The sequence below is a fragment of the Electrophorus electricus genome, chromosome 11 (genome assembly GCF_013358815.1).
Source record: "Electrophorus electricus isolate fEleEle1 chromosome 11, fEleEle1.pri, whole genome shotgun sequence".
NCBI lineage: Eukaryota > Metazoa > Chordata > Actinopteri > Gymnotiformes > Gymnotidae > Electrophorus > Electrophorus electricus.
Window position 1 is genome coordinate 14,529,331 of NC_049545.1, and position 26,566 is coordinate 14,555,896.

General features: G+C 36.6%; 4 protein-coding genes across 4 annotated transcripts; 3 read left to right on the forward strand and 1 right to left on the reverse strand.

Annotated features, from left to right (window-relative positions):
• Nucleotides 1-292: 292 nt before the first annotated feature.
• agpat5 (1-acylglycerol-3-phosphate O-acyltransferase 5 (lysophosphatidic acid acyltransferase, epsilon)) lies at nucleotides 293-9,239 on the forward strand. Its single transcript, XM_027023499.2, has 8 exons — nucleotides 293-1,223; nucleotides 2,773-2,842; nucleotides 2,971-3,086; nucleotides 3,183-3,272; nucleotides 3,798-3,888; nucleotides 5,436-5,597; nucleotides 7,116-7,239; nucleotides 7,473-9,239. Exons 1-8 carry the CDS (start codon nucleotides 1,005-1,007, stop codon nucleotides 7,696-7,698), a joined length of 1,098 nt encoding a protein of 365 aa, XP_026879300.2. The 5' UTR covers nucleotides 293-1,004; the 3' UTR covers nucleotides 7,699-9,239.
• A 4,832-nt stretch (nucleotides 9,240-14,071) lies between these two features.
• Nucleotides 14,072-15,893, forward strand: zgc:163080 (uncharacterized protein LOC799515 homolog). Its single transcript, XM_027023600.2, has 5 exons — nucleotides 14,072-14,254; nucleotides 14,413-14,494; nucleotides 14,615-14,716; nucleotides 14,848-14,935; nucleotides 15,267-15,893. The coding sequence occupies exons 2-5, from the start codon at nucleotides 14,419-14,421 to the stop codon at nucleotides 15,298-15,300; spliced, it is 300 nt and encodes a 99-aa protein (XP_026879401.1). The 5' UTR covers nucleotides 14,072-14,254; nucleotides 14,413-14,418; the 3' UTR covers nucleotides 15,301-15,893.
• On the reverse strand, nucleotides 15,548-18,691 carry gsta.1 (glutathione S-transferase, alpha tandem duplicate 1). The gene is made up of 6 exons (XM_027023589.2): nucleotides 18,499-18,691; nucleotides 18,359-18,410; nucleotides 18,074-18,206; nucleotides 17,748-17,889; nucleotides 17,481-17,606; nucleotides 15,548-16,303 (listed from the first exon to the last, which is right to left on the reverse strand). The coding sequence occupies exons 1-6, from the start codon at nucleotides 18,583-18,585 to the stop codon at nucleotides 16,172-16,174; spliced, it is 672 nt and encodes a 223-aa protein (XP_026879390.1). The 5' UTR covers nucleotides 18,586-18,691; the 3' UTR covers nucleotides 15,548-16,171.
• Nucleotides 18,692-20,239: 1,548 nt separating this feature from the next.
• Nucleotides 20,240-24,601, forward strand: polh (polymerase (DNA directed), eta). Its single transcript, XM_027022728.2, has 10 exons — nucleotides 20,240-20,773; nucleotides 20,874-21,008; nucleotides 21,108-21,340; nucleotides 21,467-21,645; nucleotides 21,764-21,867; nucleotides 21,949-22,068; nucleotides 22,400-22,523; nucleotides 22,631-22,696; nucleotides 22,790-22,962; nucleotides 23,241-24,601. The coding sequence occupies exons 1-10, from the start codon at nucleotides 20,637-20,639 to the stop codon at nucleotides 24,103-24,105; spliced, it is 2,136 nt and encodes a 711-aa protein (XP_026878529.2). The 5' UTR covers nucleotides 20,240-20,636; the 3' UTR covers nucleotides 24,106-24,601.
• Nucleotides 24,602-26,566: the final 1,965 nt, after the last annotated feature.

The window sequence follows — 26,566 nt, forward strand, 5'->3', positions numbered from 1 at the left end:
TACGTTTCAACATCACGGTTGTACTGAAGCCCTAGCACTTCAGTTAGGGGCAGGATAGATGAAAACCTGAGGGTTTGCAACAAAACACCTTCACTGAAATCTTGCACAAATACTCACTTGGTATTTTTGTCGTGCGCGTGCTATACTCCTGGAACACGTGCGCGCGTTACTCCTAGAGTTGGAAAGAGGTGTTGTCCTCCGTCTTAGCAACCGCCACGTTAGGACTTGTATTGCAACCAATGAGCGCGTGCAATACTAGTACGTTGCTGATGTCACTTCTTGCAACATGGGGTCCATAATGCGAATGTGGCGTGACTTTGGTGTGTGGACGACTAGCTAGTTTTGTAACAAACTTATGTTGCTGATTTGTGACGCACTGATACCCCAAGATTTATTATATACATTAGCTTTAATTAGTCATTTGCTCATTTGAATCGGCTACCTAACACGTAGGTAAACTTGCGAAGGGTTGCGAGAGCTCTTTTACTAAGTTAGCATTTAGCCTCACTTTTGACTGCAGCCTGTATTTCGCACTGTTGAGAATAGGTCACACGAAACACTTTTAAAGCTTCTGTGAAGTAAAGTTATTGTTCGTGATGTGTTTTGGCTCTGATGGTACTTATAACAATAAATCACGTTTGTTTATAGACTTTACGTCTTCAAGTCGCATGTTAGCTAGGTTAGTGAAAGTAACTGGTCAGGAAGTGTTTTGTTCTGCCAGGGAAATTATAGTTAAACCGAATTAGATTTCTAGAAGAGACTACTTAGCTAATTCAGAGAAATCGTTTAGTTTTTGTGTATGTAAAGGTCTAGACCCGTCACATCCTTGCTGATAAGCTAACGATAGCCCGGAAGTCAGATAGTAGCAAAATTAATGCCTGTCAGTCACAGTCTGTAACGTTATTTCTAGCTTGCTAGTGAACCCATCAGTCTGGAAATCGATTTTCTACTCCGATTTGTCAGTTGAGTTGAATGCAAGCAGGGATTTATTTGTGCCATACAAGATGCTGCTGTCTTTGGTGGTGCATTCCTATTCGATGCGTTACTGGTTCCCAGCCGCGGTTATGATAGGCACTGCCCCGGCTTACCTCCTGTCATGGGGCGCCTGGCGTTTACTGTCCACAGTCCTACCAGCCAGACTGTACCACAAAGTGGACGACCAAATATACACAGTCTATCAGAGCATGGTCCTATTCTTCTTTGAAAATTACACTGGTGTTGAGGTGAGTCTACTGACTTTATCCTTAACGCTTAGAAACAGTAATGGTTAAAACTCGTGCACAGTTGTGTGTGTTTGTGGATTGTTTTTTGTTTTTTGCAAGATTGCGGTTGCTGATCATTTTTTCCTTTTGTACCATTTATCAGAACTAAAAGTTAGGACATATCTTTTTAGGTATTAGGCTAGATTAGGTTTAGCCCTAATTTATATACAATGACATGTTAATATCAACCCCATAGATATAAATCATCTGTGACATTCTTACAAGACCATTTTAAAAACATTTGGCAAAACTGTAGTCTATTCCTTCTAGGCTAAGTTATAACACTTCAAACAATACTCTATGTTGCAAGATGTAACTGCTTACCTGTAATCTAAATCATCCTGACTGACCTGCAAAGCAAGATCAATCAGTATGTAACACCTACACATCTTTAAAAAAAAAAAAAAAAAAAAAAAGGTGTGTCTTGTAATTGTGCTGTATGGGTGAAAAGTTGAATTTTTTAGATAAGGACTGTGATGGAGATATGGTGCTTTGGTTGTATCAATAAAAGCCAGTATTAACACCTTTTTTATAAGGCAATGCAAGGTTATGTTAATGTAGTGCCAGAATATATTTGAGATATTTTTAGGCTTTTGGTTTATTGATTTATTAAAATATTGTTTTTAAGATTAAAATAATTTCTTTTTACTATTAGGCTTGCGGTCATTCCAACAATGTCTGTTCTGTCTTTATTTTTTAACTGTAGTTTTTATGAACTTTTATATGCTAACCCACATTAGTATGATTTAAACTAAAATATCCAAATATCACATTTTGGTGAGAACTATAATGATTCAAGCAAGTACAAAACATTGTTATAATGACTGATTTAGAACAAACAAAATGCCATTATTCATGAGTTGAGGAAGGTGTAGTGGAGCAGAGGAAGAACTGTGTAGTAAGGGCAGACAGTATTTTTTCAGCAGGCTAGGCTTCTTTTCCAACAAAACAGTAAATATCTGTCTTGCATCCAGGACAAGTTATCCATTGAAGACCTAAATTAATATTTCCAAATCCTAGTCCTGGAATACTTCCCTACACAGTTTGGAGTGATTGTGCAGACCGGGATTGAGAAATATTTATCTGCACTGATGGAGGGCCATGAATTCTCTGTTATTGAGACTATATATAATGTCATTATTCGTAGTCATTTATGCACACAGATGCTTGTGTGATAGTCTAATAATAACAATTTACAGAAGTCCCTAAAATCATTGTGATCCAAAAAGCAAAACTTATTCAATAAACTGAAATGTATTGAGCTTTTTGTAATTTAATTGTGCTTACTTTTTTCTTACAGTGAATGTGATTATTAGTTAAGCCTACTCATTCGATTTTTTAAAACATTTTTTAAAGGATAATATTAAGAGAAACAAAATTATATGCTTCCTAATGCTAATACCATTATTTGTTTTTAGTTTTCTTTCAAAGGCCAATCGTATTGATTCTGAATTATTCTTCATTCATTACTCACTTTATTGATCCTCAAGTATTCTTATTCATTGTTTAGATTGTAATTTATGGGGACATACCAAAGAACAAAGAGAGTGTGGTCTATCTTTCCAACCATCAGTCTACAGGTAAGTTTTGGTGTCCTCCCATAGCCCACATTTGTATGATTCATCAGAAGTATTTACATAGTCTTTTTGTACCCCTGTTAGAGCACCAATCCTTTTAAATCATATTGCATGTATTTCCCTTGATGTAGCGGATTGGATCATTGCTGACATGCTAGCCATTCGTCAAAATGCACTTGGACACGTACGATATGTCTTAAAAGATGGTCTGAAATGGCTTCCATTGTATGGCTGGTATTTCTCTCAGGTAGTGTATTTGTGGTAATTAGACTTATTAGTGTGTTTAATATTCTATTATTAATTTAATGGTCTCTTGTATGGAATGTGATTTGTTTCTTTAAAGCACGGTGGTGTATATGTCAAGCGGAGCTCCAAATTCGATGAAAAGGCAATGAGGAGAAAACTCCAGTCCCAGACTGATTTAGGAACACCTGTATGTATGCAATAATGTACAGTATTTCATATCAAGAGCAAACACATTAGGCTAAACACTGTTCTTGTGTACATTAATTTGTTTATGTTGAAAGAAACCATCTAGAACTCATTAAGCTCACACCAAATGATTCATGTTGGCAATTGACATTTTAGATTAATGGTAAAAAGGCATAGCCCTTTTTAAAACATTTAAAATGCTTCCTATGAACATTTAACTGTCTGTATAAAAAAGGAGATTTATTGCCAAATGACTTTTTCCCATGACACTCTCTAAGCCTTCCAGCTGGCTCATAAGACACTTCTTTCACGCCTTCTGCAAGAGCAAAACCCTTCACCTCCATCTTTTTAATCCACGGAATTTTTCTGTGGTTTTGATATTTGACATTTCCAAGTTATGCCTTTGATTCCTTGAAGGCTTTGATTTATGCCTACCTAAAATTGTCATATCCCATGTTTGCAGCAGACACATAAATACTCTAATGTTAGTAAATACTTTAGGCTGTGTTCTACTTTTTCTCTCCAGATGTATCTTGTGATTTTCCCAGAGGGAACCCGTTATAACCCTGAAATAAAGGAAGTAATCAGTAGCAGTCAGGCCTTTGCTGCTAAAGAAGGTAATCATTTCCCCTAGCCTTGCTGAAAATAATAAAATATAATAATAGTCTACAGTAATAATTATAAAATAGTCTAGCAGTGCTGAAGATATTGTATAGTATACTCATATTGCACAGCGATGGTTAGATTTTAAAGGTTAGTGAAGAAAACTTACTTAATTATATTTTAAACAAAGCTTTATAATGTTGATTTGGACAGAGCCAGAGTTGGGTTCCGTAGTTTTAGGGTTGAGAGAATTATGGTGTGTCTGTCACAACAGGATATGACAGCCAAATAGAAATGTCCTTGGCTTAAAATCCTGTGGCGTTTGGGCAATTTCCAGCTGTGATTGCATCAATGAACCATTACCTTAAAATGAAATGGTGTAACAAATTGTGCAGTTTTCTAAATCAGAAATTGACTTAATGTACAAACATATATTATTGCTGTTTTGTGTCATTGATGACATCAAGCAATTTAACATGCAGTAAGGTCTTAAAGTCTGAGCCTATCAAAAAACTAACAAGCTAATTTTATTGAGTTGACAAATTATTTGAGCTGTTGAGAAATCTGTATGAAAGTGAATTGTACAAATAACCTGTTAACACATCATATGCTTCATTTTTTTCATTTTATTTTATGATGCCATACATTTAACTCAAATAGTCAAATCTATGCTTCTAACACATGCTGATAATTGCTCTAATGTCTAAAATCTGGTAGTGGGTCAGTGTAGCCTTTTATGCCAGTCTTTCACAGCACAGTCCTTGGGTCCCACTAGATGGATTATTTGCTCCAACCCAGTTCCCAGTACACCTCTACCAGGTGTTTAGTGTTCTTAATGGCTTGAGTTGTGTGTATTAGGAGGGGAATAAAGCAGGAGTGTCAAAATCCAGTCCTGGAGGGCCAGAGCCCAGCAGACTACCACACGAACTAATATTATACTAATAACACTGGCCACAATTCACTGTTGGTGTTTAACATGCTTAAAGTGCACCTGATTCAACTCACCAGTCAACTGCCTGGTTTTATAGATGTGTCTGAGCAGAGCAGTCACCAAACATCTCAGGATTCTGGCCCTTCAGGGCTGGACTTTGACACACCTGGGATAAAGCAAAACTGTGGTCTGTCTGGTGAAACCCATGGACTGGGTTAATAAGCATCGATCTATGTGATATTGCCACTGCTGTTGGTGCTTTAGCTTTAAAGAATTTCAGTTCAAAGAAACATTATCCAGCTATTGTCAGATGAGCTTAATAAAGCAACACAAGGCCAAATTGTTCCCCCACCTGCTGAAAAACTATCCAACCACCAGATTATTTTTGGTAGTGCACCCAGTCTTTGGTGCCCTACTGCAAATCATTATTCTTTTAGATGCTTCCCATTTTATATATATGTGCAAATGTGTGCATTCCCATCATTCCATTTTGTATAGCACCAGATATTGCTATGTACTTAGCAGATATATATTTTTATATATATATATATATATATATATAGATATAGATATATATAGATATAGATATAGATATATAGATTTATATAAAATCTGTTTGGTTTATTGCAGGTCTTGCTGTACTGAATAACATTCTGACACCAAGAATGAAAGCAGCACATGTAGCCATAGAATGTATGAAAGAGCATCTGGATGCAGTTTACGACATCACAGTAGCTTATGAGGGCACACTGACTGCAGATGGCCAAAGATGCACTGCCCCTTCAATGCCAGGTAGAGCGATGCAATTCATCATGCATTTATAATACATTCAACACATTATCACTGTACGTCTTTGTCAGAAATAGACCTGCTAATACTGTTATGCTTACAGGTAACAGTGGTGGTTCAGTTGGACAAAGCTCTTTTGGAGCCTTATTATTATCTATTACAAAGGTTAACATATAGGTTAGTGTGTTTATCCACCTGCATCCACGATTATTTAAATTATACTTGATGGGGCTTGCAGCACACCAATCTCAAAATCTTTCATAAATATCAAATTTTTTTCTCCTTTCTATTTTGATTTCATTCTTCTTCTTAAAATATCAGGTTGCCTGAGAGGAATGCATTGCTGTTTGTCAATTCTGATAACAACTGAGTTACTAGAATACATAAATGTGGATTTCCTGTCACTTCCTGTAAACAGAGAGTGTTATGACGTGCTATTTTCCAGTGCTTTGGTGTTCCCAAAAACATTAAAGCCACCACTTGTCATGCAAAAAACAATGTGAAAACATCCTGTTTTTCACAGGAATAAACAGCAATAGCATCTAAGTAGTTGTATTGATGTTATGACTACATTCTTCACACTTTATTGTATTGCTTCCGTCATTGCATAGGGGTGAGTCACATTCCATGATTTGTCTACAACATCTGTGCAAATTTGAAGTGTATTACTCACTTTAGAAGTTTGCCATGAATTTTCACCATGCACGTATAATTGATATTTTGGGTCATTACCAATAACTAAATGATTTTTGCCTTTCCAAAATTAAATTTGTTACTTTTCAGATCTATTACGATATAAATATATTGTATATAATCTTATATTCTGACTAGATTTTGACCACCATCAACATGCTGGAGTGATGGAAATAGCCTTTTTTGAACTACTGTATGAACACAAGTCTTCACCAGTTTTTAAGGTTTCAAATCATAGCTAGGCCATGTTCCTCTGAACCAAGTGATTCATACAATATAATAGAAATCTAATAGAGTCTTGTAAAATGTTAGAAGAATTTGTCCAGTTGAGTGCACTAAGTAAATGTCCATGTTAAGCAAGCAAACTAAGGGCACTATCATAATGCGAACCACATATATACAAAGTACAAATATAAAAACACTTTATTTCTAAACCTTTGCACTTTAATCTCACAATTTTATATTTTTCCCCCACTCCTTTTCTACATCTAATCTAGGTTTTCTTTTATTAGGTTAGTATGAAGCACCTTGCTATTGCTTTTATAATTCGTCTTCGTTCATAAACGTTTAGAATTTGATAGAGGTTTTATTAGAATTTGCTATTGCTGACCTTTGACATTACACATTGGAGCCCTATTCATCCAGTCCTGATTTCTTTTGTAGCGGCAATTAGATGTTTGGACATCATGGAGCAAAAGAATTCAAACATTATTCCATTTTCCCTGATTACTGGTTGTTTTCTTATAAAATGTATTTATTATCTTAGTTTAAAACACATTTTTGGTCGCTGCATTTATGGCAGATGTTCCATAACTTTCTCATTGGCAGAGTTCCTTTGTAAGGAATGCCCCAGAGTGCACATCTACTTTGAACGTGTAGACCTGCGGGAAATTCCAACAGAGCCTGCATTTTTCCGCAGGTGGCTTCATGAGAGATTCGAGATCAAGGATAAGTGAGTAGTGTGCCTGTGTATGCCCTGTGCCCACCCTCACTGCTTACATTAATCTGAAAGCTGCACCAATTGCTGGTGCAGTATTGCTGACTCCAATAATTTGCTCATTTTAGAATAGCTATAATAAATTCTGGTTTAATATTTACTTAGAATTCTGTGTCATATTTCATTCTAGTGGCAGGGCCCTTCTAAATAATACGGTTCCTTAAAAAGCCTTTAACCCTTTTCTCTAGGCTGCTGACCTCTTTCTATGAGTCTGATGAGCCTGACAAAAAGTGCAGGTTCCCAGGAGAAGGTCAAAGGTCACTGCTCAGTCTCACAAAGACACTACCTTCACTGCTGGTGTTAAGCGGCCTCACTTTGCCAATGTTGTTAACTGAGCCAGGAAGAAAACTCTATGCCAAAACCTGGCTGTACGGCACTCTGTTGGGCTGGTTGTGGGTCCATATAAGTGCATAAGATAAAAGAAGCCACCAACATCCTGCCAACTCACACCAGTGTGGAGAGACATATAGTTTACTGGTTAGATGCTTATGCTTTCAGTCATCTGTGGTATACAATTTGGGCTGGGGTTTTTTTCCCATTAATTTTGCCAAATAAGTGGCTCTTAATATGTTTATACTTTTAATCTTTAAGGTGATTATATGGAGAAAAAGCACATCTCTCTTCATCCCTTATGTGTCTTGTCTCCATTTTTGTTTGGCTTTACACTAATGTGATATGCAATACATGGGTCTTATCTTTTGTTACTCTATAAAGTGAAAAAAGAGAAAACAGGAGGAGAAGGTAATATTCAAAAGGGAGTTGACTTATTTATAGTAGGGCATGAAATTTTGAAAATTTGATTTTGCCATTTTGTATTCAGATTTGCTATTGTGGTGTTTGTTAGTGATTACTGTGGGGCTTATTGTTTTACCTTTTGCACAACTGATAAATGTCTCACAAAATATTGCCAAACTTGGAGGCTACAAAGAGTGTTTAGTTCATACATGATAACTTGAGAGCAATATATTGTCACTTAAATATGGCAAACATTTTTATTAGGTAGAGTGTAGCAGAAGCTTTTCACTGTAATATGCCTTTAACACATTAATCCAATTACCTCTGTAGCTGTTCAATTATAGGCTTTTGTTCACAAAATCAACAAGTATTTGCATTATACTTATTCAGAATGTTTTTGTGCGTATTTCATTATGCAAATATTTTGCCTTTTGACTAATGTCACAGTATATATTTGCATATGTCTTTTTTGAAAAGCTCAAACCCGAAAATGTAAATGATGTATTCATACAAAAAAAGCTGTACTTTAATGCTATTTGATCAATTAGTGTGCCTTTAGTTTAAAAAGGACAGACCAGTCAGCCTCACTGAATCGGCAGAATGTAGCCCTAAACTTCACATAGACTACCCCTACTGGGCAGCTCTGGGAATGTTTTTACCAGTTTATTTCATGGAAGTCAAAGTCAGTTGGGAAGCCGCTAATAGAGTTTTCTATACCTAACACCCATATCCTAGAAATTTTAAGAAATTAATTAAGCCATAACATTTAGGTTTCTACATTAAAATGATAGTTTCTTGCTAATGCATATCTTTCTAGATTGTCATGTACATTGTCTGCAATTGTGTATGAAGAAAATTCTGATGGGAATAAGACTTTAGTCACACAAGAAGAGGAGTAAGTTCCAAAAATATAACCACAATGCTATCACTGGCAAGGAATATTGATGCAAGCTGACTTAAAGCCTTTGAAACTAAAGCTTTCTGTCTGACTTTGGCCATGTTATGGTATACATCAAGAAATTTGTTGTATAAAAATTGCCCTATATATATATATATTTCTCTATCCCAGTGAAAGTGTTTCCAAGTCTATCATTGTAGCTATATGAAACTTTGATCCTTTTGTTGCACTGAATATACAATAGAATGCTTTGATTTTTTTTTTTTTTTTAATGCATATTTGCTTTGAAAAACCTAAAAGTTGTCATTTGGATTCAAATGTGTGTAATACAACAAGACTATTTGTACTTAACTGATTTTTTCCCCAGTGTTTATTTTTGTCATAACCATTCAAGATTGCTGTTTTATTAAATTGATCTTCAGTACTTAAGTGTCACAAAATATTGGTTAAATGAAACTGAAATATTACTCTATATAATTTTAAAAAAATGAACTCTACCTCCTTATGTATGTCCACAAATTATGGAATATGTATCGTAATAAGTTGTGTATGTTTAATATGAATGCAAAGTGGGTATTTTTCCCTCTTGTGTGGCAAAATGTTCCTTTCATGTTTTCTTTTTGGAAATGAGATTCTAAAAACTGGTGATTTTTCAAATAAATTTTTTTTGAAATGGCATGCATATTGTAGCAGCTAATAAAATGTTCAAAAGGGCTCTCATTTAGTTTAAAGTTGAAATTTTTTGGGATAATTTTCTAAAGAAATGTTTAGATTATGCAGATTTTGGTTATTAAATGTGTACATTCTGTTGTTTCTAATTATCATTGTCCTCACATTAGAAAAAGTACTTTACATGGCACATAATTGAGATTAACACTGTGGGTTATGTTTGATAACAACTGTTCTGATATTTCATTGTGGATGCCCCCTCCTCTATCCCACTTGTACGCTGTGTTGTTGGCATAACATTTCAGGTCTAGGTCTAAATCAAAAAGTGCCTATTTCAAATTACATCTGTTTATACATGGATAGCTGCCTTGCTGAATTTATTGGTGGACTGATAATACAACTTCACATATGTTCCATAATACTTGGATTGTTTAAGTAGTAGCATATTTTCAGTTGTTAGAACATGATGACAGCAAATGACATGATCTAAATAATGTGATGGGTAAATACAAATTTGAAATATTTAACACTAATACTTTTGTAAAATGGTACTAATGTCTGTTCTTTTTCATTGAAGTATCAGTCATAATCAGTCATGGATGTGGTTCCTTTGTTCCTAGTATGTGTAAAGTCAGTGTTTATAATGACTGCAGAATAATTTAGAATTGTTTTTAGAAAGATTCTTAAAGTAAACAATGCAGTGAGTAATTTAGATTATGGTAAGAAGAAAGTATGGTGTTGAGGTGATTCATCTAATAATTATACTGAATAGAAAATACCATTCTAATATTTAGGTTAGTGTGTCTTGCTAAAACTAAAATATGCTTCTTTTTGGTTGTTTTAAAGTTGGCAATGTGACAGAAAATATTTTTTGCAGGGCACACACTTTATTATCGGAGTATATTAAATTGAGAATGTGTTTGTCTCTGTCATTTTGGGAATTTGCAAGCATTGCAGTAAGTCGTTTTTTGTTCAGCTTGAATTTATGAAGTTATTGAAGATGGAGGCCTGTGCAGTACTAACAACTGTCCCTCTTTCATTTTATCTTTTCTCATTTACATCAGCTGTGAACTGTGACACTGTGGCAGAGAACCTCACTGAATTTCTTGCTGCATATGTTTCACCTCTGTTGCATTACTCAAAGAGCCATATATTAGTGTCAATTCTTTAACATATCAGAATATCAGTCAGGTTAAGGCTGTGACATAAGAATATACTGTTTTTGTCTTTTGCTTTTAACAATAAAAAATATATATATATATTTTTCTAGTATTTTTTAATTTTTTCATTTAATTTCTGCATACTGTTGAAAGTAAAAAAATTAGGCAGCCAAAGAATGTTATTTTATACTCTTTCTACTGTAGAATTCAATTTTCCATGAAGCCAAGAAAGAATTTCGATCAATGTGCCAACTTTTGTTCTTACTACACTAATGTTCAGAAATCACAGTCTGATCATAAGCACCAGATCTGTGAAACATTTAAAGCTGAGCAATAAACCGAGTGATCATTAACAAAACAAAATTCACATTTGTATTGACATACCACAAAAAAAAAATGATCATGTTTAGCCATACCTGTGTTTCCTCGGCTATTTCATTTTTTCTGAATTTGTAGTTTGATTGGAAGCTGACAGACAATTGGTATTTATTTTTTACCAACTTAGGTCACTCTAGCATGCTACTGGTCATGTTTTTGTTAATGTTTTTATGTATTAATTTCATTTAGATTTTGTCCTTTTTAATAAATTTAATCCAAGTGCATTATGTGCAATTTGCACACACCCTTCATCTAAGACAAATAAAAAAAAACCTACTTGCTTTTTCAAACTGGATCAAATGTGTTTGTACATGTTCCAAGTTGACTTGCAATTCAGCATGTATTGCCTAACCTTTTTTTTTTTTTTTATACAAGTCTAAGAAAACATTGGCTGAATGCACGTATACTGTAAGCAGTTCTTTATTACATTTAGCTTGAAGCCAAGACCCCTCTGTTGTCATCTTTCTAATAATGGGACAGACATTCCAGTTTGCACATTGGGTCTATAGGTCTGTTGATGCTGTGTTTTGCAAAACCTGAGACACCTAGTACATGTGCACAAATTTTGTTTTTAGATTACAGCTCAGCATTTAATACAAGACTACCTAGAAAGGCTCTTTGACAATCTTAAAAGAACTGTGCACTACTGAATTCTCAAATTTTTGTCAAACAGCAGGCAGGTGGTTAAAATAACTAGTGTGATTTCCACACTTTGAGTTCTTAATAGTGGTTCCCCCAAAGCCTGTTTTCTGTCTCCCTTACTATACTCTCTATATACCAGCAACTGTATATCTAATCCTAATTCAGTCAAATTGTGCAAATTTGCAGATGATTCATTCTTAGGACTCTGATGAAGATGAAACAGTATATAATTAATCTAAATTTAACTGGTGGTTGACTTTAGAAAAAGGAACGTGTACCCACCACCTTTGGCCATTAATGGTCAGGAGAGGATTGACTCCTAGAGATAATTATCCATAAGATATTTAGGTGGGAGGACAACACTGCTACTTTGCTGGGTAAAGATCATTAAAGGCTTTTCTTTGTAAGACAGCTCAGGAAACGATGTGTCTAGAGACTGCATGCTATATTTTTACAAAGCTGTTGTAGAAAGTGTGTTGACCTTTTTGATATTTTTCTAATATGGCAGTACAACAGCATAGGAGAGAGAATGGCTAGAGAAGGTGGTGCATACTTTTTCTAAAATCATTGGATGTAAACGTCCATCTGTTGCCTCTATGTACATCAGTAGATTAGGAAAGGTGGCACTGAAAATTTATGAAGATATTTCACACCCTGCACAGTACATTTTTAAACCTCCCTTCTGGTAAAAGGTTACAGAGTAATTTATGTAGAACATCTTGGTTCTGTGACAGCACCTACCCTTCTGCTATCAGACTGTTGCATTGCAAAATTTCATATTCATTATAAAATACTTCTAATGACATACAAAGCACTGAATTGACTTGCCCCAAAGTACCTTAGCAAACTCCTAGTACATTACAACCCACCACATCTGTTTAGATAAATAGGTCCAGGCTCTTTACTAGTGCCAAGAATAAGAAAATCTACCGCAGTTGGCAGAGCCTTTTCCTATAAAGTTCCCATACTATGGAATACTCTTCCTGTAAATGTTCAAGACTCAGACACAGTCTTGAGTCCAGAGTCCATACTTGCACATTATACTTCCCTAGTTTATATACCTTCTTGCCTGGACATGCCTAATAATCTATTCTCTCATTCTGCAGAGGTACACCTACTCCTGATGTCATGTTGTTACTGAGCCTCAACCTGTCTCAGTTGACATGCCTCCCTGCTGTAGCCTAGCACACCTCCACCCAAGCCAACTATTTCTCTGTTGCTCATGACAGAAATTCTCATGAGAGATGGGTTTTTGTGTGGGACACACCCACACCATAGAAACCAGATTAGGACTTCAAGAAAACCGGAATAGGCATTCATTGTAGTGTCTGTTGTCGGCCAGAGGAGGATTGGCCCCCCCTTTGAGTCTTGGTTCCTCTCAAGGTTTCTTCCTTATGCTCTAAGAAGTTTTTCTTTGCCACTTTTGTCCTTGGCTTGCTCACTGGGGGTTTGGACTCAGACATGTGTAAAGCTGCTTTGTGACAACATCTGTTGTGAAAAACGCTGTATAAATACATTTGACTTGACTTCCACCTTACAGTTTTAACAATAATGTCTTTTTTTTACTGATTTGTTTCATAGTAACATTGTAATGTTTTTTTTTAATATACAATGTGTTAGATTTGTGGGTGTTTGTTATTTGTGCTTGAGCAGCAAACAAAACAAATTCCTTTTATTAAGTCTTACAACACCATCTAGGCTATAATTCCATTACAAGACATACAAAAAAAGAAAGATAGCAAAATATCAAGGCGTCTTTGTGTATTATGGTGTATTATACAATAATTACAGACAATTTCCCCAACTTTTCCCATAAGCTTCAGGAGTGACTCAGGCAAAATAATAAAGAAACACACAAAGATCTGCCATTTTTTCCCTAACACAAAAACAGAGGGAAAATCCACACCCCAAAACAAAAAGGCAGTCACTCCTTACCACCTGTATGTGACACTTAAATATATACAGTATATAAAACAGTTGCCAAATGGAAGTAGTCATATCATAAAAGTTTGTATTTTTGGTGTTTTTTTAAAACCCTCAAAAAACCCCAAAAAACTTATGCTTGGATAATTGTGTACATTCATAATCCATAATCTCATTGATGAACACTTCTGCCAGGGGACCACGTATAGAAACCATAAAAATATTATAGCCCCTTTGCTCCAGTGTTTCCCCGTTCACTTAGTGTTTCCCTATCTAAACACTGATTATGAGGGTATTATATTTAATTATTTTTGGTATCATAGAGCAGTGAAATCCCAAAACAGCTGTTTGGGTGCTTGGACCCCGTAGTTACTGATACACTTCTACTTCCTCGTGACGTAACAAAATTGCTTGTTCTTTGTACTACCACAGCAATCGTTGATAAAAACGTTTCGATTGTGCAAATTCAACTATTCCCTCTTTTGTTTAATTTTTGGTTGTTTCAAGACAAGTACTAAAGACAACGATTTACTTTCCTGTTCAAAATACTATCTTTACTAGCTAGGTAAGGTAGCTAGCCATTTTCTAGGTGTCTCGCTATTAACAGCTAGCTAGCTAGGCTAATGAGCTGTAGACACCGTGCTTTTTAGTACCTTTCAGGTTCTTGGATATCACTGTCAGCTAAGTTTGTTTTTAAATGTAACCATCATTTTCTGTTTGTAGGACAATATGACTGTTGACTGGCTGGGGTTTGCCTATGCAGCGACTATAGCATTCGGAGGGTTTGTGGGTTATAAGAAGAAAGGTAGGAAACTTCCTAAGATGGCCAATAAAGTTGTTGCAGTCTGTGACGAATCTCGTAATGTTCTGAATTATTTTAAACCTAGCTAGCTAGCTAATGTTCAAATGTTATTCAATGTCATAGGAAGCTCAATGTCATTAATTGCGGGACTATTTTTTGGAACCATATCTGCTTATGGAGCATATAGGATAACTAATGACCCTAGCGACATATGGATTTCTTTTGGTGAGTATTGAAACCGATGCCTGTCACTTGTAATTTCTTACAGGTTTATGAAAAATAGTTGTAAAGTTATCTGTTTATTTATGACAATATTTTTTAGCAACGTTGCTGTTACAGCTTTTTTCCTCCTCTAGCTGCTGCTTCTGCTCTGGCATTTGTGATGGGAATGAGATTTAAGAACTCTGGAAAATTAATGCCAGCAGGATTTATGACTGGATTAAGGTGAGAATTAATGAGTGTATTTTCATTTTTGCATATGTATACAGTATGAATTAATGTAAAGGAGGTGTAAATTAAATGAAAAGAAAAATAGAGCTCATGTAAATCATAAGGTGCAGGAATGTTGTAAGTGTAAGGAATTCTCATAGGCTGTCACGGACTGATTTAACAGTACTACATCAACATTTAATGTTGCTAACGTTTTGGATACTTTTCCCTCCAGAGTTTTCCATTATATTTAGAGAGAAACATAACATTTTTACTGCTGACTTCTAACCCACATTATTTTATCTAATGACAGTGTAGCAAAGGTCACTCTGTATTCTGATTTCAGCCTCCTCATGGTTGTGCGACTGCTGATCCTCTGAAAATTGCCATGAAATGGAACTCTGGTTACTTGGTGACTGAACTCTTTTTGAAAATGTTAATATGAAAATATTTGACTACAAATGTGTTGTATCAGCCCTTGACTTATGTTGTGCTAACTGTAATCGTTTATTACATTCCAAAAAAATATTGTTTCATACTTTGTCATTTTACTAATATCATGAAGCCAGAAAAAGTAATTATTCAGTAGAAAGCATAAGTGTCATACACTTTTGTTTCTCTTCCAAGTTAAAATTAATATACAAACCAGTTTCCACTTTTATTGATAAAAATACATGCATAGACAATGGCTGTCAGTCACCGTATAGGCACATTAATTATGCATCACTCATTCGTTATCCAGGTTAACAATGTAACAATTGAAGAGAACTGCTGAGAAACATATTAAGATGGCTTGTTATCTTAAAAGACACATTAAACATTAATTATAGCCCATCCATCTACTTAATTGAACAATATAAAAAGTTTCAAATATTGTTGTATTAATTTGTCCTAATGTAATCAAAATGCTTTAGGTATTATAATCAGTCTTCATGTATGACTGACAAATTAATTAAATTGCTTTAAACTGTGATTTAGCCTGTAATTTTGTGGAATTTAGAACAAAAAGTTCTGTGTTGACAGCCACACAGAAGACTGAGTAATATTGTATAGTTCCTTTTATAACTAGCTGTATGTTGGAACTGTAGGAATCTTTGATTTTGATCCCTTGAGCTCCGATTTCTAGGCCTTAGATCAGATATGCCAATTAAAAAGGACAGACTATTGAAAATATTGTAATATATTATTCATTGTGCAGGTATACTTCAACATAAGGCCAAAGTATTTAAGTCTTGTCAGGTCAGTAATTTCCTACTTGAAAAGGTGGCTCAATACATCCATCACAGTTTTTACATACACTTCATCAGGCGGAGGCTTTCTTTGACTGCCTGGCTGCAAGAATTTGTTGATCGCAGGAATGGCTTTCATCCTGTTTTGGAATGCCTGAAAGAAATAGAGGAGGTATTCATAAAGGTGATGTTAGTATACTCCCTTTGGCAACTGTATTTGAAACACCATAATACCATAATCCTTTTGTTCTCAGAACAACCACACTTAGTGGTTCCACACAGTGTTGCACATTGTAACATTCAGGCTGCACAATTCCTATTCTACCACATGCCAAAGGTGCTCTATTTGATTCAGATCTGTAGAGGTCACTGAAATATACTGAAATTATTGCTGTGGTCATGAAACCAATTTTAGAAAGATTTGTGCTTTGTGATATGGCACATTATCATGCTGGATGTAGCTGTTAAAAGATGGCTAAAATTATAGCCATAAAAAGATGCATATATACAGCAACAATACTCAGATAGCCTGTGGCATTAAAAGTATAAACAATGTTAATAGGGTGTCCAAGTGTTTGCTGAGAAAACCACTTCTCCAACACCAGTAGCCTGAACTGTTGACACAAGGCAGGTTGGGTCCATAGATTATAAATGCTTGTGCCCACTGTAGTCCCACATTCCTGTACTTGGCTCACAAGAGTGGACTACACCAGTAGTCTCCTACATCAATTTGTAGCACTTTTAGTAGCAGTTGTAGCGCTTCCCCCTTTAAGGTTTGATGTATGCTATGAGCTATTGTAACCTTTGTCAGCTCAAAGCAGTCTGTGGTTTTTCATGAAGATATTTTCTCCCACAAAGCTCCTGATCACTGAATGTTTTGTTTTTCACACCATTGTTTAAATTCTAGAAACTAAAGAAAATCTCAAGAGACCAGCAGTTTCAGTAATAATTAGACCAGCCAATCTAGCACCAATAAATATACCATGGTCAAAATCACTTAATTTTTTTTCACCATTTTGATGATGTAAAAATTCAATGAAGCTCTTGACCCGTCTACTTGATTTTATGCACTGTGCTGCCACATGAGTCGCTGATTGGATAAAAACATGAATTAGCAGATGTACTGTTGCTCCTAATAAAAATGGGATAGTTCCATTATAAATAATACTGTAGAGCCCTCAACAATAAAGACATCCAACAACCCTTTGAGATATTTGTGTGTTTTACAGACAATTGCCTTTGTAAATCTCAGAATTCAGTTTGATTTCAGTGCCAACAGAGTGCAAAAACTGCTATGTGAAAGGTTCACAAGTGTTCTGCATGCAGCTCACCTGGATTTTGGGGAAGGTGGAAAGTATTGCAGGGAATAACTCTTCCAGCATCAGAGTGGCCTCAAAGAGATGAACATCTGCACAGCTCAGTTGGTTACCCACAAGGAACTGTGAATTGGAGAGAGCCTAAAAGGGCCACACCACATATATAAAAACATTCAAACAGCCACTGATATAATATTATATAATTTATATAGAGGAGATAAATACAAAATCAAGCTAATGTTTAACTAGCCGTGATGTGCAAAAGTCCTTTTATTTCCGAACCTTTTCATAAGTTGGAAGGCTGCGGTCTTTGACTTTGAGTTGTATCTTATCCAGCTGACTTTGCTTTTTCTCAGGGGGTGTAAAGGGCAACACCATGATCATCTCCATGATGTCCCTAGCACCCTCAGCATAAATATCAATCCTTAAAATAAAAAAAGAAATCAACATTGCACTACTACATGTTTCTTATGGAACGTTTGAGATTCCCTCAATGAAAACAGCTAAATTTGTTAATTTTTTTAAAACATTTTAATCCATTATTTTTTATTCACTTATACGTTTTAAATTAATTATTATTATTTGTAAATGTATGTGTTCATACTCACATAACCCGCTCTTTAAGACCATTTCCATAGAGGTTGTATTTCCCTGCTATGTAATTCAAGATTGCCTTTGTCTGTACAAGCTTCATACCATCCATTTCAACCAATGGAACCTGATGAAACATGAGAGCTCCATCTGGAGGTCAGGTAAAACGTTAGACATTTGAATGTTGGCTTGATTTTGTTCATTGCGTAATACTTTAGAAATTTCACTTACGAATACGTTTACTTTACTAGACAGGATACATAAAATATGAGGACGATTTAAAAAGTAGACTACTAACCTACCATTCACCAATTTCTGGAACTGCTCATTGGTTGTTAAATAGACTTCTTCAAACTGTGAATGCAATCATAAAGTTTATTAACTTTACCAATAACAAGTCTTCGTTTAACTTCTAAGGAACTACATTAAGCATGTTACAAACCTGGACGCCAGCAACCGCTAAAAGCCACCGTATCGACTCCATTTTCCCTCGCCCATTGAAGTAATAGAGCACAACCTTATCTGACATTTTTAAAGGAATAAACGCTTTGACCCCTTTAAAAAAAGCTTTAAACGACGAGTAGCGACTTGGTCTGAATGTAATCCTGCCTGCAATAGTTATAGAAACATTTAACGCCTTATTAAAATGTTCAACCAATGACAGGTTTCGCGTAATGAATATGAAGTGATTTGGAACTTGATTTCCATAACCGACTTATGCAATGGGAAAAAATGGAAATGGCATATTCGTTGTTTTTATACGCAGAACTAATATATACTATTGTTGTAGTGTCATTTTATCCATTCCCTCGCATAGCTGTCAAAGATCCGTGTTCTACAAAGTGAACCACGACAGAACGTGCAACAGGAGTTTTTTCTTTCTGCCGTTTTCTACTTGTAGAAGGATAATATAAAGAATTATAATATAATATAATTGAATATAATGTTACAAATGACGTATATTCTAATCATTCTGGCCTGAAAGGAAGCATCACAATCGTATAAAAAGCACTTGTTTTGAAAGCCCGATAGCCACATTTCATATTTCTTACACAATATTGCCCCGGGGCTGTACGAAAGTTAGCCTAAATCGTGCGAAGTTTGAATGGTTGGTTGTTATGCATCAAACCTGCTGCATTGTTCACACGTAATTTTAGGCACGCCTATACGCTTTACTACTGTAGGTTTCCTTGACCAATAGCAGTAATGTATATTTGCATAGCCGCAGAGCATTTTGGGAAATTTTCAGCTTTGAGTATTTTTACAATATTTAAACAACATTATTATGTTTTATAAAGTAGAAGGCCTTTTATTAGCCGATATACGTATTTGTGTCATAAAACACGCAAGAAGGATTTTGGTCATACCATAAGTAAGAAGCTGTGGATCATACTTTCGTATATATATTTCCGCGATACACTTAGTTGTCGGATGTGAGGGCGATCTGGCTGCGACATCTGTCACCCCATTGATCGCTAGGGTTGATTCGGCTGATCTGGCTGGCTAGGCGGGTGTCCCCTTCCTCCCTCACCGGTCCATGTGTGTCCCTCCCGAAGCTCCGCGCTCGGTGGAAGAGGACAGGCTCCCCGGCGGACGAGCATCGTTGGTATAGAAGTAGCTGCACTCCCCTGCTAGAACCTCCAAACAAGCTCAAGGCCCATTTGTAGGAGAAACGTAGGGAAGTCAAGCTCCAAGACTTCAAACACATCCAAATGTGGCGCTGCACGTGGCAGTCTGCCTTAGTTTTTAAACCACCAAACCTTTATGGAACTGTATTGCAAGTTTGAAAAATGTTCAAATGCACGATGCATGCTTGCAAATATGAATGTAGCTAATGATTTCGTTTCGGTCTTTGCATTCAAAGGGAAATCGCATATGAACCTCTAGCCACATTATTAAATTTTAAAATGTTAATGATTTTAGATTATTAAAATCCAATTGAACTAAAACATTGACATTCGCGTCGCAATCATCCAAACCTACAGCATTTATATATATAACAGAATTTACGCAATTTACGAAAAGGAAATGCCCTTCTGTGATATGTGTTTGAACTGGTTTGTGTGTGTTTGAGAGAGAGCGAGATTTTAATCTTCAAAAATTTCTATATGACGAAATGAATCGTGAACTCAAATTGAACCTCAACCACCAGCAGATGGCGTAGGTTTGCACGTTCTCTTTTCTTGTCTGAACCCATGGAGGAACTAGAAATTAGGCGGGTTTTTAGAAAATGATCTAGCTAGCCACATTAAAATAGTTCAGCTATTTTATTGAATTAAATAGTTTGTATTGTACTACGTCGCTAGCTATATTAGTTACAAACATGGCGCCAGGAAAGTGAATGTCTGTACTTTTTTGTTCTCCCCTAACAGTGAAATCTAGATAACGCTGCGTAGCATGCTAACCTATCTAGATAGCTAACCTAGCTAACTTTTGTACACATTTTCTTTTCCAACTGACAATGCAAGCGCAGAGATGTAGGTGAAGAATTCGTATGGTTTCAGAGTTAGCTAGCAATCTAGCGTTAACGAACTGCTTGCTGCTGTATATTCAGCCTTTAATTCCTGACTGATCTGCATAATGGATTTCGGGAAGGAGAGAGTTGTAGCTTTGGTGGATATGGACTGCTTTTACGTGCAGGTGGAACAACGAATTAACCCTGAGTTGAAGAACAAACCATGCGTTGTTGCCCAATACAAGACCTGGAAAGGAGGAGGGTGAGACGATCGCCACATGTCACACTTTTTATTATTTCACCATGACTCAGGATAGTACCGTCACATTGAGTTGTTGTTGTTTTTATTTATTTTTTATCAGTATCATAGCCGTCAGTTACGAGGCCAGGGCCCACGGTGTCACAAGAAATATGTGGGCAGACGACGCCAAAAAAATATGCCCAGACCTTCAAGTGGCAAGAGTCAGAGAGTCTCATGGGAAGGCTGATCTTACTCGGTAAGAACACAAGGTTTCTCAGCCTAATAAAACACGAGTTTGAATTCTTCAGCATGTTATGTCTTATCACCATGCTCAAAGTTGTCTTTTTGTGGACAGTTACAGGGAAGCCAGTGTGGAGGTGATTGAGGTAATGTCCCGCTTTGCAGTCGTTGAGAGAGCCAGTATCGATGAAGCCTACATGGACCTTACTGCCAGTGTAGAGAAGAAATTGAAAGATCTGACAACAGCACGAATTGAACCTCACTTTCTGAAAACCACCTATGTCCAAGGCTTTCCCCTTCTGAACACTACAGAACTGGCTCAAACTGAAGATGTGGTAGCGGATAAAGGTGTATTCACTATGTCATGTAAACAATAATGACTGTACTCACTGTGGACTAAATTCTCCTGAATCCAAAGCAAATTGCAATTGCTGAGAGTTCAATGATACTTTCTTTATCTGTATGTACACACAGAGGAACGGAGGTCTCAGGGTCTGCAGCAGTGGTTGGACTCCTTGCCCTGCCCGGAGATTGGATGTGCAGGCTATGCAGAGCTCTGTTTGACCATGGGAGCACTCATTGTGGAGGAAATGAGGGCCGCTGTGAAGGAGCACACAGGTTTCCACTGTTCTGCTGGCATTTCTCATAACAAGGTAACTGCTCCACCTGCTGGATGCAAGCATGCACTCAGAAGGCCTTACCTTTCCATTCTGTCAATCACTCCAAATTCCTTTTTGCCTGTAGTTTTAAAGGAAACAGCTTTTATTGCAGGTATTGGCGAAACTTGCATGTGGCCTCAACAAACCTAATCGCCAGACGATCCTGCCTCTGGCATCAATACCTGAACTCTTTAGGACTCTTCCCATCAGTAAAATGTAAGCATCTTCCCATATATGCCCAGGTGGTTGAATGCAGTTACAGAGTGTAATGGAGCCATCTATGGGGTTATCTTTCAGACGAAACCTGGGAGGAAAGCTGGGAGCCTCCATTACGGAAACTCTAGGGGTGGAGAATATGGGAGAGCTCACAAAGTTCACACGGGCCCAGCTGGAGGAGCACTTTGGAGAAAAGACTGGGTAAGATGTAAGGGTAGGAAATGCTTTAATAGCTTGTTTACAAAGCAGTACTTGATCATTAAAGTAATTCTTTAAAATAATTCAAATAATAGTTGTTAATTTGTACTTACTGTAAGATACTGGTATCTAAAAATAAAACTTAAGAGAACAACTTAGCAATGTGACACTGTGTTGTCAGATTATGTAGAGCCATGGCACTGCACAGTTTAGTGTTCTCTGTCAACACATCTTTAGCTCATCAGATGATTGATAATCTTCATGTGTTGAATCAAATGACAACTCTGAATTCCCTTGTGGAGGTTTTTAAATCAGTTGTTTCCCCCTTCTTCAGACAGTGGCTGTATGACTTGTGCCGAGGGATCGAGTTTGAGCCAGTAAAGCCAAGGCAGCTTCCCAAATCCATTGGCTGTAGCAAGAACTTCTCAGGAAAGACAGCACTGGATACAAAAAGCAAGGTAATTGCTTCATGTCATGCACAGGTACAATTGTTTATCATGCGGTGCTCTCTCTAGTCCCATGAACTCTTATTCTTTTTTTCATTTTCCCACCTCTCTTCAATTAGGTTCAGCACTGGCTCCACCAGCTTGCCCTTGAGCTAGAGGAGAGGCTGAATAAGGATCGAGAGATGGTAAGAGAACGTTACTGGTTAAGTGTTTCACTGTAATAGCCGTTGTCTCTCTACTATCTCCTGTTATGAGGAAATCTTTGTTCCTAACTGTAGAATGGTCGAGTGGCAAAGCTCCTGACCGTAGGTGTCCGTCAGGCCGGGGATAAAAGACCGAGCAGTTTTTCCCGCTGCTGTGCTTTAGTACGCTATGAGGCCTCCAAAATCACCAACGACAGCTTTGCCATCATCAAGAGCCTTAATATTGCAGGCAGCCACCAGGAGGCATGGTGAGTGATTTTCAAGTTGTCCCTAATTACCTTTTAAAAGAAATCTGCACTTGGAAATGTTCATGCTCTCAATAATATATGATAACAGCAAGTGGTATAATTGAGAGTCTTCAATCATTGAGCGCCAAGATGGCAGTTATTGATTGTAGTTTGATTTATGGCAGTGTCTACTTATTGTAAAACTGTGTTCTGCACAAGATGATTTGGCCAAGGTCAACAAACCTATTCAGGTCAACTAAACTATGCAGCTTAATTATCTTAATTATTTGGCTTCATAGGTGTCCTGCGCTTACCTGTCTTCAATTGTCTGTCAGCAAGTTCAGTGAAGCCCCATCAGGAGGAATTGTCAGTTTCCTTAGCAGTGATGTGGCATTCACACAGTCTCTTCAGGCCTCCTCTCAGCTGCCTTCCAAAGCAGAATTGACATCCAAGAAACCAGGGCCAATCCAGACCCTTTTCCAAAAAGCTGCTGAAAAGAAAAAAAGAGAGGCAGAGGAAAATGTGAGGGAAGAAGAACTTAATGACTTCGTATCTTCTAGTCATCCTTTGGTGCCCACATCTCAGAGCATCTCTTCTCAGTCTACTGCTGGTCCATCTCCTCCGATAGCTGCAGCACGGCCTAGCACTGCAATTTCTTCTTTTTTCAAAAAGAAGATTTGGGAGAAGAAACAGTCAGTTCCAAACGGGGTCCCAAGCAGTGAACAGGCAGCTCGGGTAAAAGAATGGCCTGTAGACTCAGGCTTACATCAGGTTGAGAGGACACTGCCGAACTCTACAGGTGCATCATCCCCTTCATTTACTGAAGGTGAGAAACTTAATACAGAGCTCTTCACACACATTGGTCATCTGGAACACTCAGATTCTGAGCATGCTGGAGATGACCATTGCACCTGTGAGCGGTGTGGACAGAAAGTGTTAATGTGGGAAATGCCGGAACATATGGACTATCACTTTGCCCTTGACCTACAGAACTCCTTCTCCTCATTCTCATCTTCATTCTCCAACACTGGCCCTCTCAGGGCTGGGACCCCAAAGTCTTCACGTGGAAAGGGCAGGTCCAAAGCCCAGGTTGGACCGCAGGCAAAGAAAGCCAGAGCAATGGAGAGCACTGCCACTCTGGATTCCTTCTTCAAGAAGACTTAATATTTTAATCCAAATGATCTAACTTTATTATGTAGCATGTACCATATCAGATAATTTTTTAAAATTGCCACATTGTGTAGTGTTTTTACTGGTTCTTCTAAATAGGCAAGAGTTTGAATATTCTTAAACAGGCATAGTGTCAGGCTATTTAGCTGACAGATTTTTTTTTTCTTTGATGTGCAAAACTCCCAAGATATTCCAAGCTAGAAAATGATTTTAATAATAATTATTCATTTGTGCTCTATTTTTGCGTCACTGATAGGGTATTATATTATTACTGGTAAGATAGGCAAAACAAGGCTTTTAAAGCAGTAACATTCTACTATGACATCGGATTTAAAAAAATAACATTTATTTTAGTCATGTCAGGGAGAGAGCACAGATTAAACAGGATGCAACAATAAAATTGATTTATTTGTGTACTTGGTACCAATGTACTTGGTTTTTTGTAAGAAAATTGGGTTCATGCATCTAATAAAATATATAAAGAATCAAAGTCCTGCAGTTTTGCGTGGTTTATGCAGTTTATAAGTTGATATGACTTGTTCCAATATGTGGGTGTAAGTTTTAAAATACAAAAATGCAGATAATAGGTTTAGGTCTAAACATGATTATTTAGAAAGCAATTTGCTCTGCTTTGTCACCAGCTTTTGAAAACATGCTCACATGGCACAGAAGTCACTGTTAGATGAATAAAATGACCAAAGTATGGAGGTCAGGATGTGTAAGCAAACAAAATGAAAATAAAATAAGTAAAACGGCAATTATACATATTCTAGCAATGGCACAGAAGCACAACCAGAGAAAGTCATTTTCTGCATAAAATAGCTTTTTTTATTACAAGCAAAGCCTTTAGACTCAAAACAAACAAGTAAAAAGGAACTGGACTAATTGGGGGAAAATAGGGGGAGGGTAACTAAAGAACTACATATGGCAGTTTTAAAAAAAAAGAAATGCACACAATCTATTCAGAACAAAATATTTAACTTAAAGGAGCAAAGTAATTTTTACCACCAAAAATAGCAATAGTTATGAATATTTATAGTATTTTCTGTAAAGTGCAACTCACATGAGATGAGGAATCAAAATGTTTTTGTAGTCTTCAAATTATCCAATTTATTAACGGGGTCCCCCACATGGAAGCAGCCAAGTTTAAAGTCAGAATCTCTGAAACATTCAGGCCACTACCTGTCAGTATAATGGTTATAATGGCTAATGTCCGTATGTTTAATAATGTGAAAAAGATGCGTTAAGAAAATAACTTATTGTTTCTTTAACTAAACACAGTATACAGAGAGGCACACAGTATTCTGGAAGTCCTTGGTTAGCTAATTTTCACTATCACTACTGGCTCCATTCCAGTGACAGATGCCACAGTATATTTGAATTTAAATGTCCTTTCAAAAATCTTTTTTTATATATTCATGTGACAATTTTTATTATTAAATAATGCCATTTTCATGTCATTTCATACACTAGTACTGACCTCATGGATATTTTCCATGTGATTATACAATAATGTTAAAATTCTATTTGAAATGACATTCACCATATTCTTTTTCACTCTCTAATATGGCAAAATTCAAATGTGTTTATAATTACATTTCCTGACTTACTGTGTTTATTTCTTGGCAGAATGTACTTGACAGTGCATTTCCATTTTGCTTTCACTTCTCAGTAAGCCCACAAGGGCAGAGCCATTGCATGCTAAGAAAAGTGTGGGGGATATTTCCTCTCTGGCTTACTGCTGTGTTGAGGCATTATGGCTAATCTCACACAGAAATAGTCAGTCATTAACCCTCCTGTTGGCTTGTGGGTAAAAAAAATGACCCATTCTGACTTTTATTAAACACTTAGCAACTACTTGCTATTCATTCTGCGACCTTTAAAGGGTTTAAAATGCACTTGTTGACCTATCTCCTTTATGACCTTTATGAAAAACTGGACAAATAAAATCCTGTCCTGTTCCCAGAGACAAAAATGGGAGAAATTGTGAGTGGGTAAAAAAATATATGTTGCTTATTTGTCTTCAGACATGATCTGGTGTGCTCACAGTTTATTTGTATATTGAGACTGAGATTATTTTTTGCAATTATGTCAGACAGAAGCCAAGTCAAATTTATTTATATAGTGCTTTCTACAACAGCTGTTGTCACAAAGTAGCTTTACATATGTCGGAGTCAAAGCCACCAGTGAACAAGCCAGTGGCAAGGAAAAACTCCCTAGAGCACGAGGAAGAAACCTTGAAAGGAACCAAGACTCAAAGGGGGCCCATCCTGCTTTGGCCAACAATGGACACTACAGTAGTAACAACAGCGACTGTGCATTGTCATTGGAAAAGAACAGGGAGAAGTCTTGACATTTTTAATGCAATTGCAACCTCTTACATCATTTAACTTTAACATCATTTAACAACAATTTCATCATTTAACTTTTTTCCTGTTTGCCATGCAGACAAGTC

Excerpts from the sequence above, each read along its gene's own strand:
- agpat5 (XM_027023499.2), top strand. The coding sequence starts at position 1,005 with ATGCTGCTGTCTTTGGTGGTGCATTCCTATTCGATGCGTTACTGGTTC. Across the intron at positions 1,224-2,772 it reads AAAATTACACTGGTGTTGAG|ATTGTAATTTATGGGGACAT; the intron begins GTGAGTCTACTG and ends TTCATTGTTTAG. Across the intron at positions 3,087-3,182 it reads ATGGCTGGTATTTCTCTCAG|CACGGTGGTGTATATGTCAA; the intron begins GTAGTGTATTTG and ends GTTTCTTTAAAG.
- polh (XM_027022728.2), top strand. The coding sequence starts at position 20,637 with ATGGATTTCGGGAAGGAGAGAGTTGTAGCTTTGGTGGATATGGACTGC. Across the intron at positions 20,774-20,873 it reads AAGACCTGGAAAGGAGGAGG|TATCATAGCCGTCAGTTACG; the intron begins GTGAGACGATCG and ends ATTTTTTATCAG. Across the intron at positions 22,069-22,399 it reads CACTTTGGAGAAAAGACTGG|ACAGTGGCTGTATGACTTGT; the intron begins GTAAGATGTAAG and ends CCCCTTCTTCAG.
- zgc:163080 (XM_027023600.2), top strand. The coding sequence starts at position 14,419 with ATGACTGTTGACTGGCTGGGGTTTGCCTATGCAGCGACTATAGCATTC. Across the intron at positions 14,495-14,614 it reads TGTGGGTTATAAGAAGAAAG|GAAGCTCAATGTCATTAATT; the intron begins GTAGGAAACTTC and ends TCAATGTCATAG. Across the intron at positions 14,936-15,266 it reads GGATTTATGACTGGATTAAG|CCTCCTCATGGTTGTGCGAC; the intron begins GTGAGAATTAAT and ends TTCTGATTTCAG.
- gsta.1 (XM_027023589.2), bottom strand. The coding sequence starts at position 18,585 with ATGTCAGATAAGGTTGTGCTCTATTACTTCAATGGGCGAGGGAAAATG. Across the intron at positions 18,411-18,498 it reads TAGCGGTTGCTGGCGTCCAG|TTTGAAGAAGTCTATTTAAC; the intron begins GTTTGTAACATG and ends TTGCATTCACAG. Across the intron at positions 17,607-17,747 it reads GCCTTCCAACTTATGAAAAG|GCTCTCTCCAATTCACAGTT; the intron begins GTTCGGAAATAA and ends TGGCCCTTTTAG.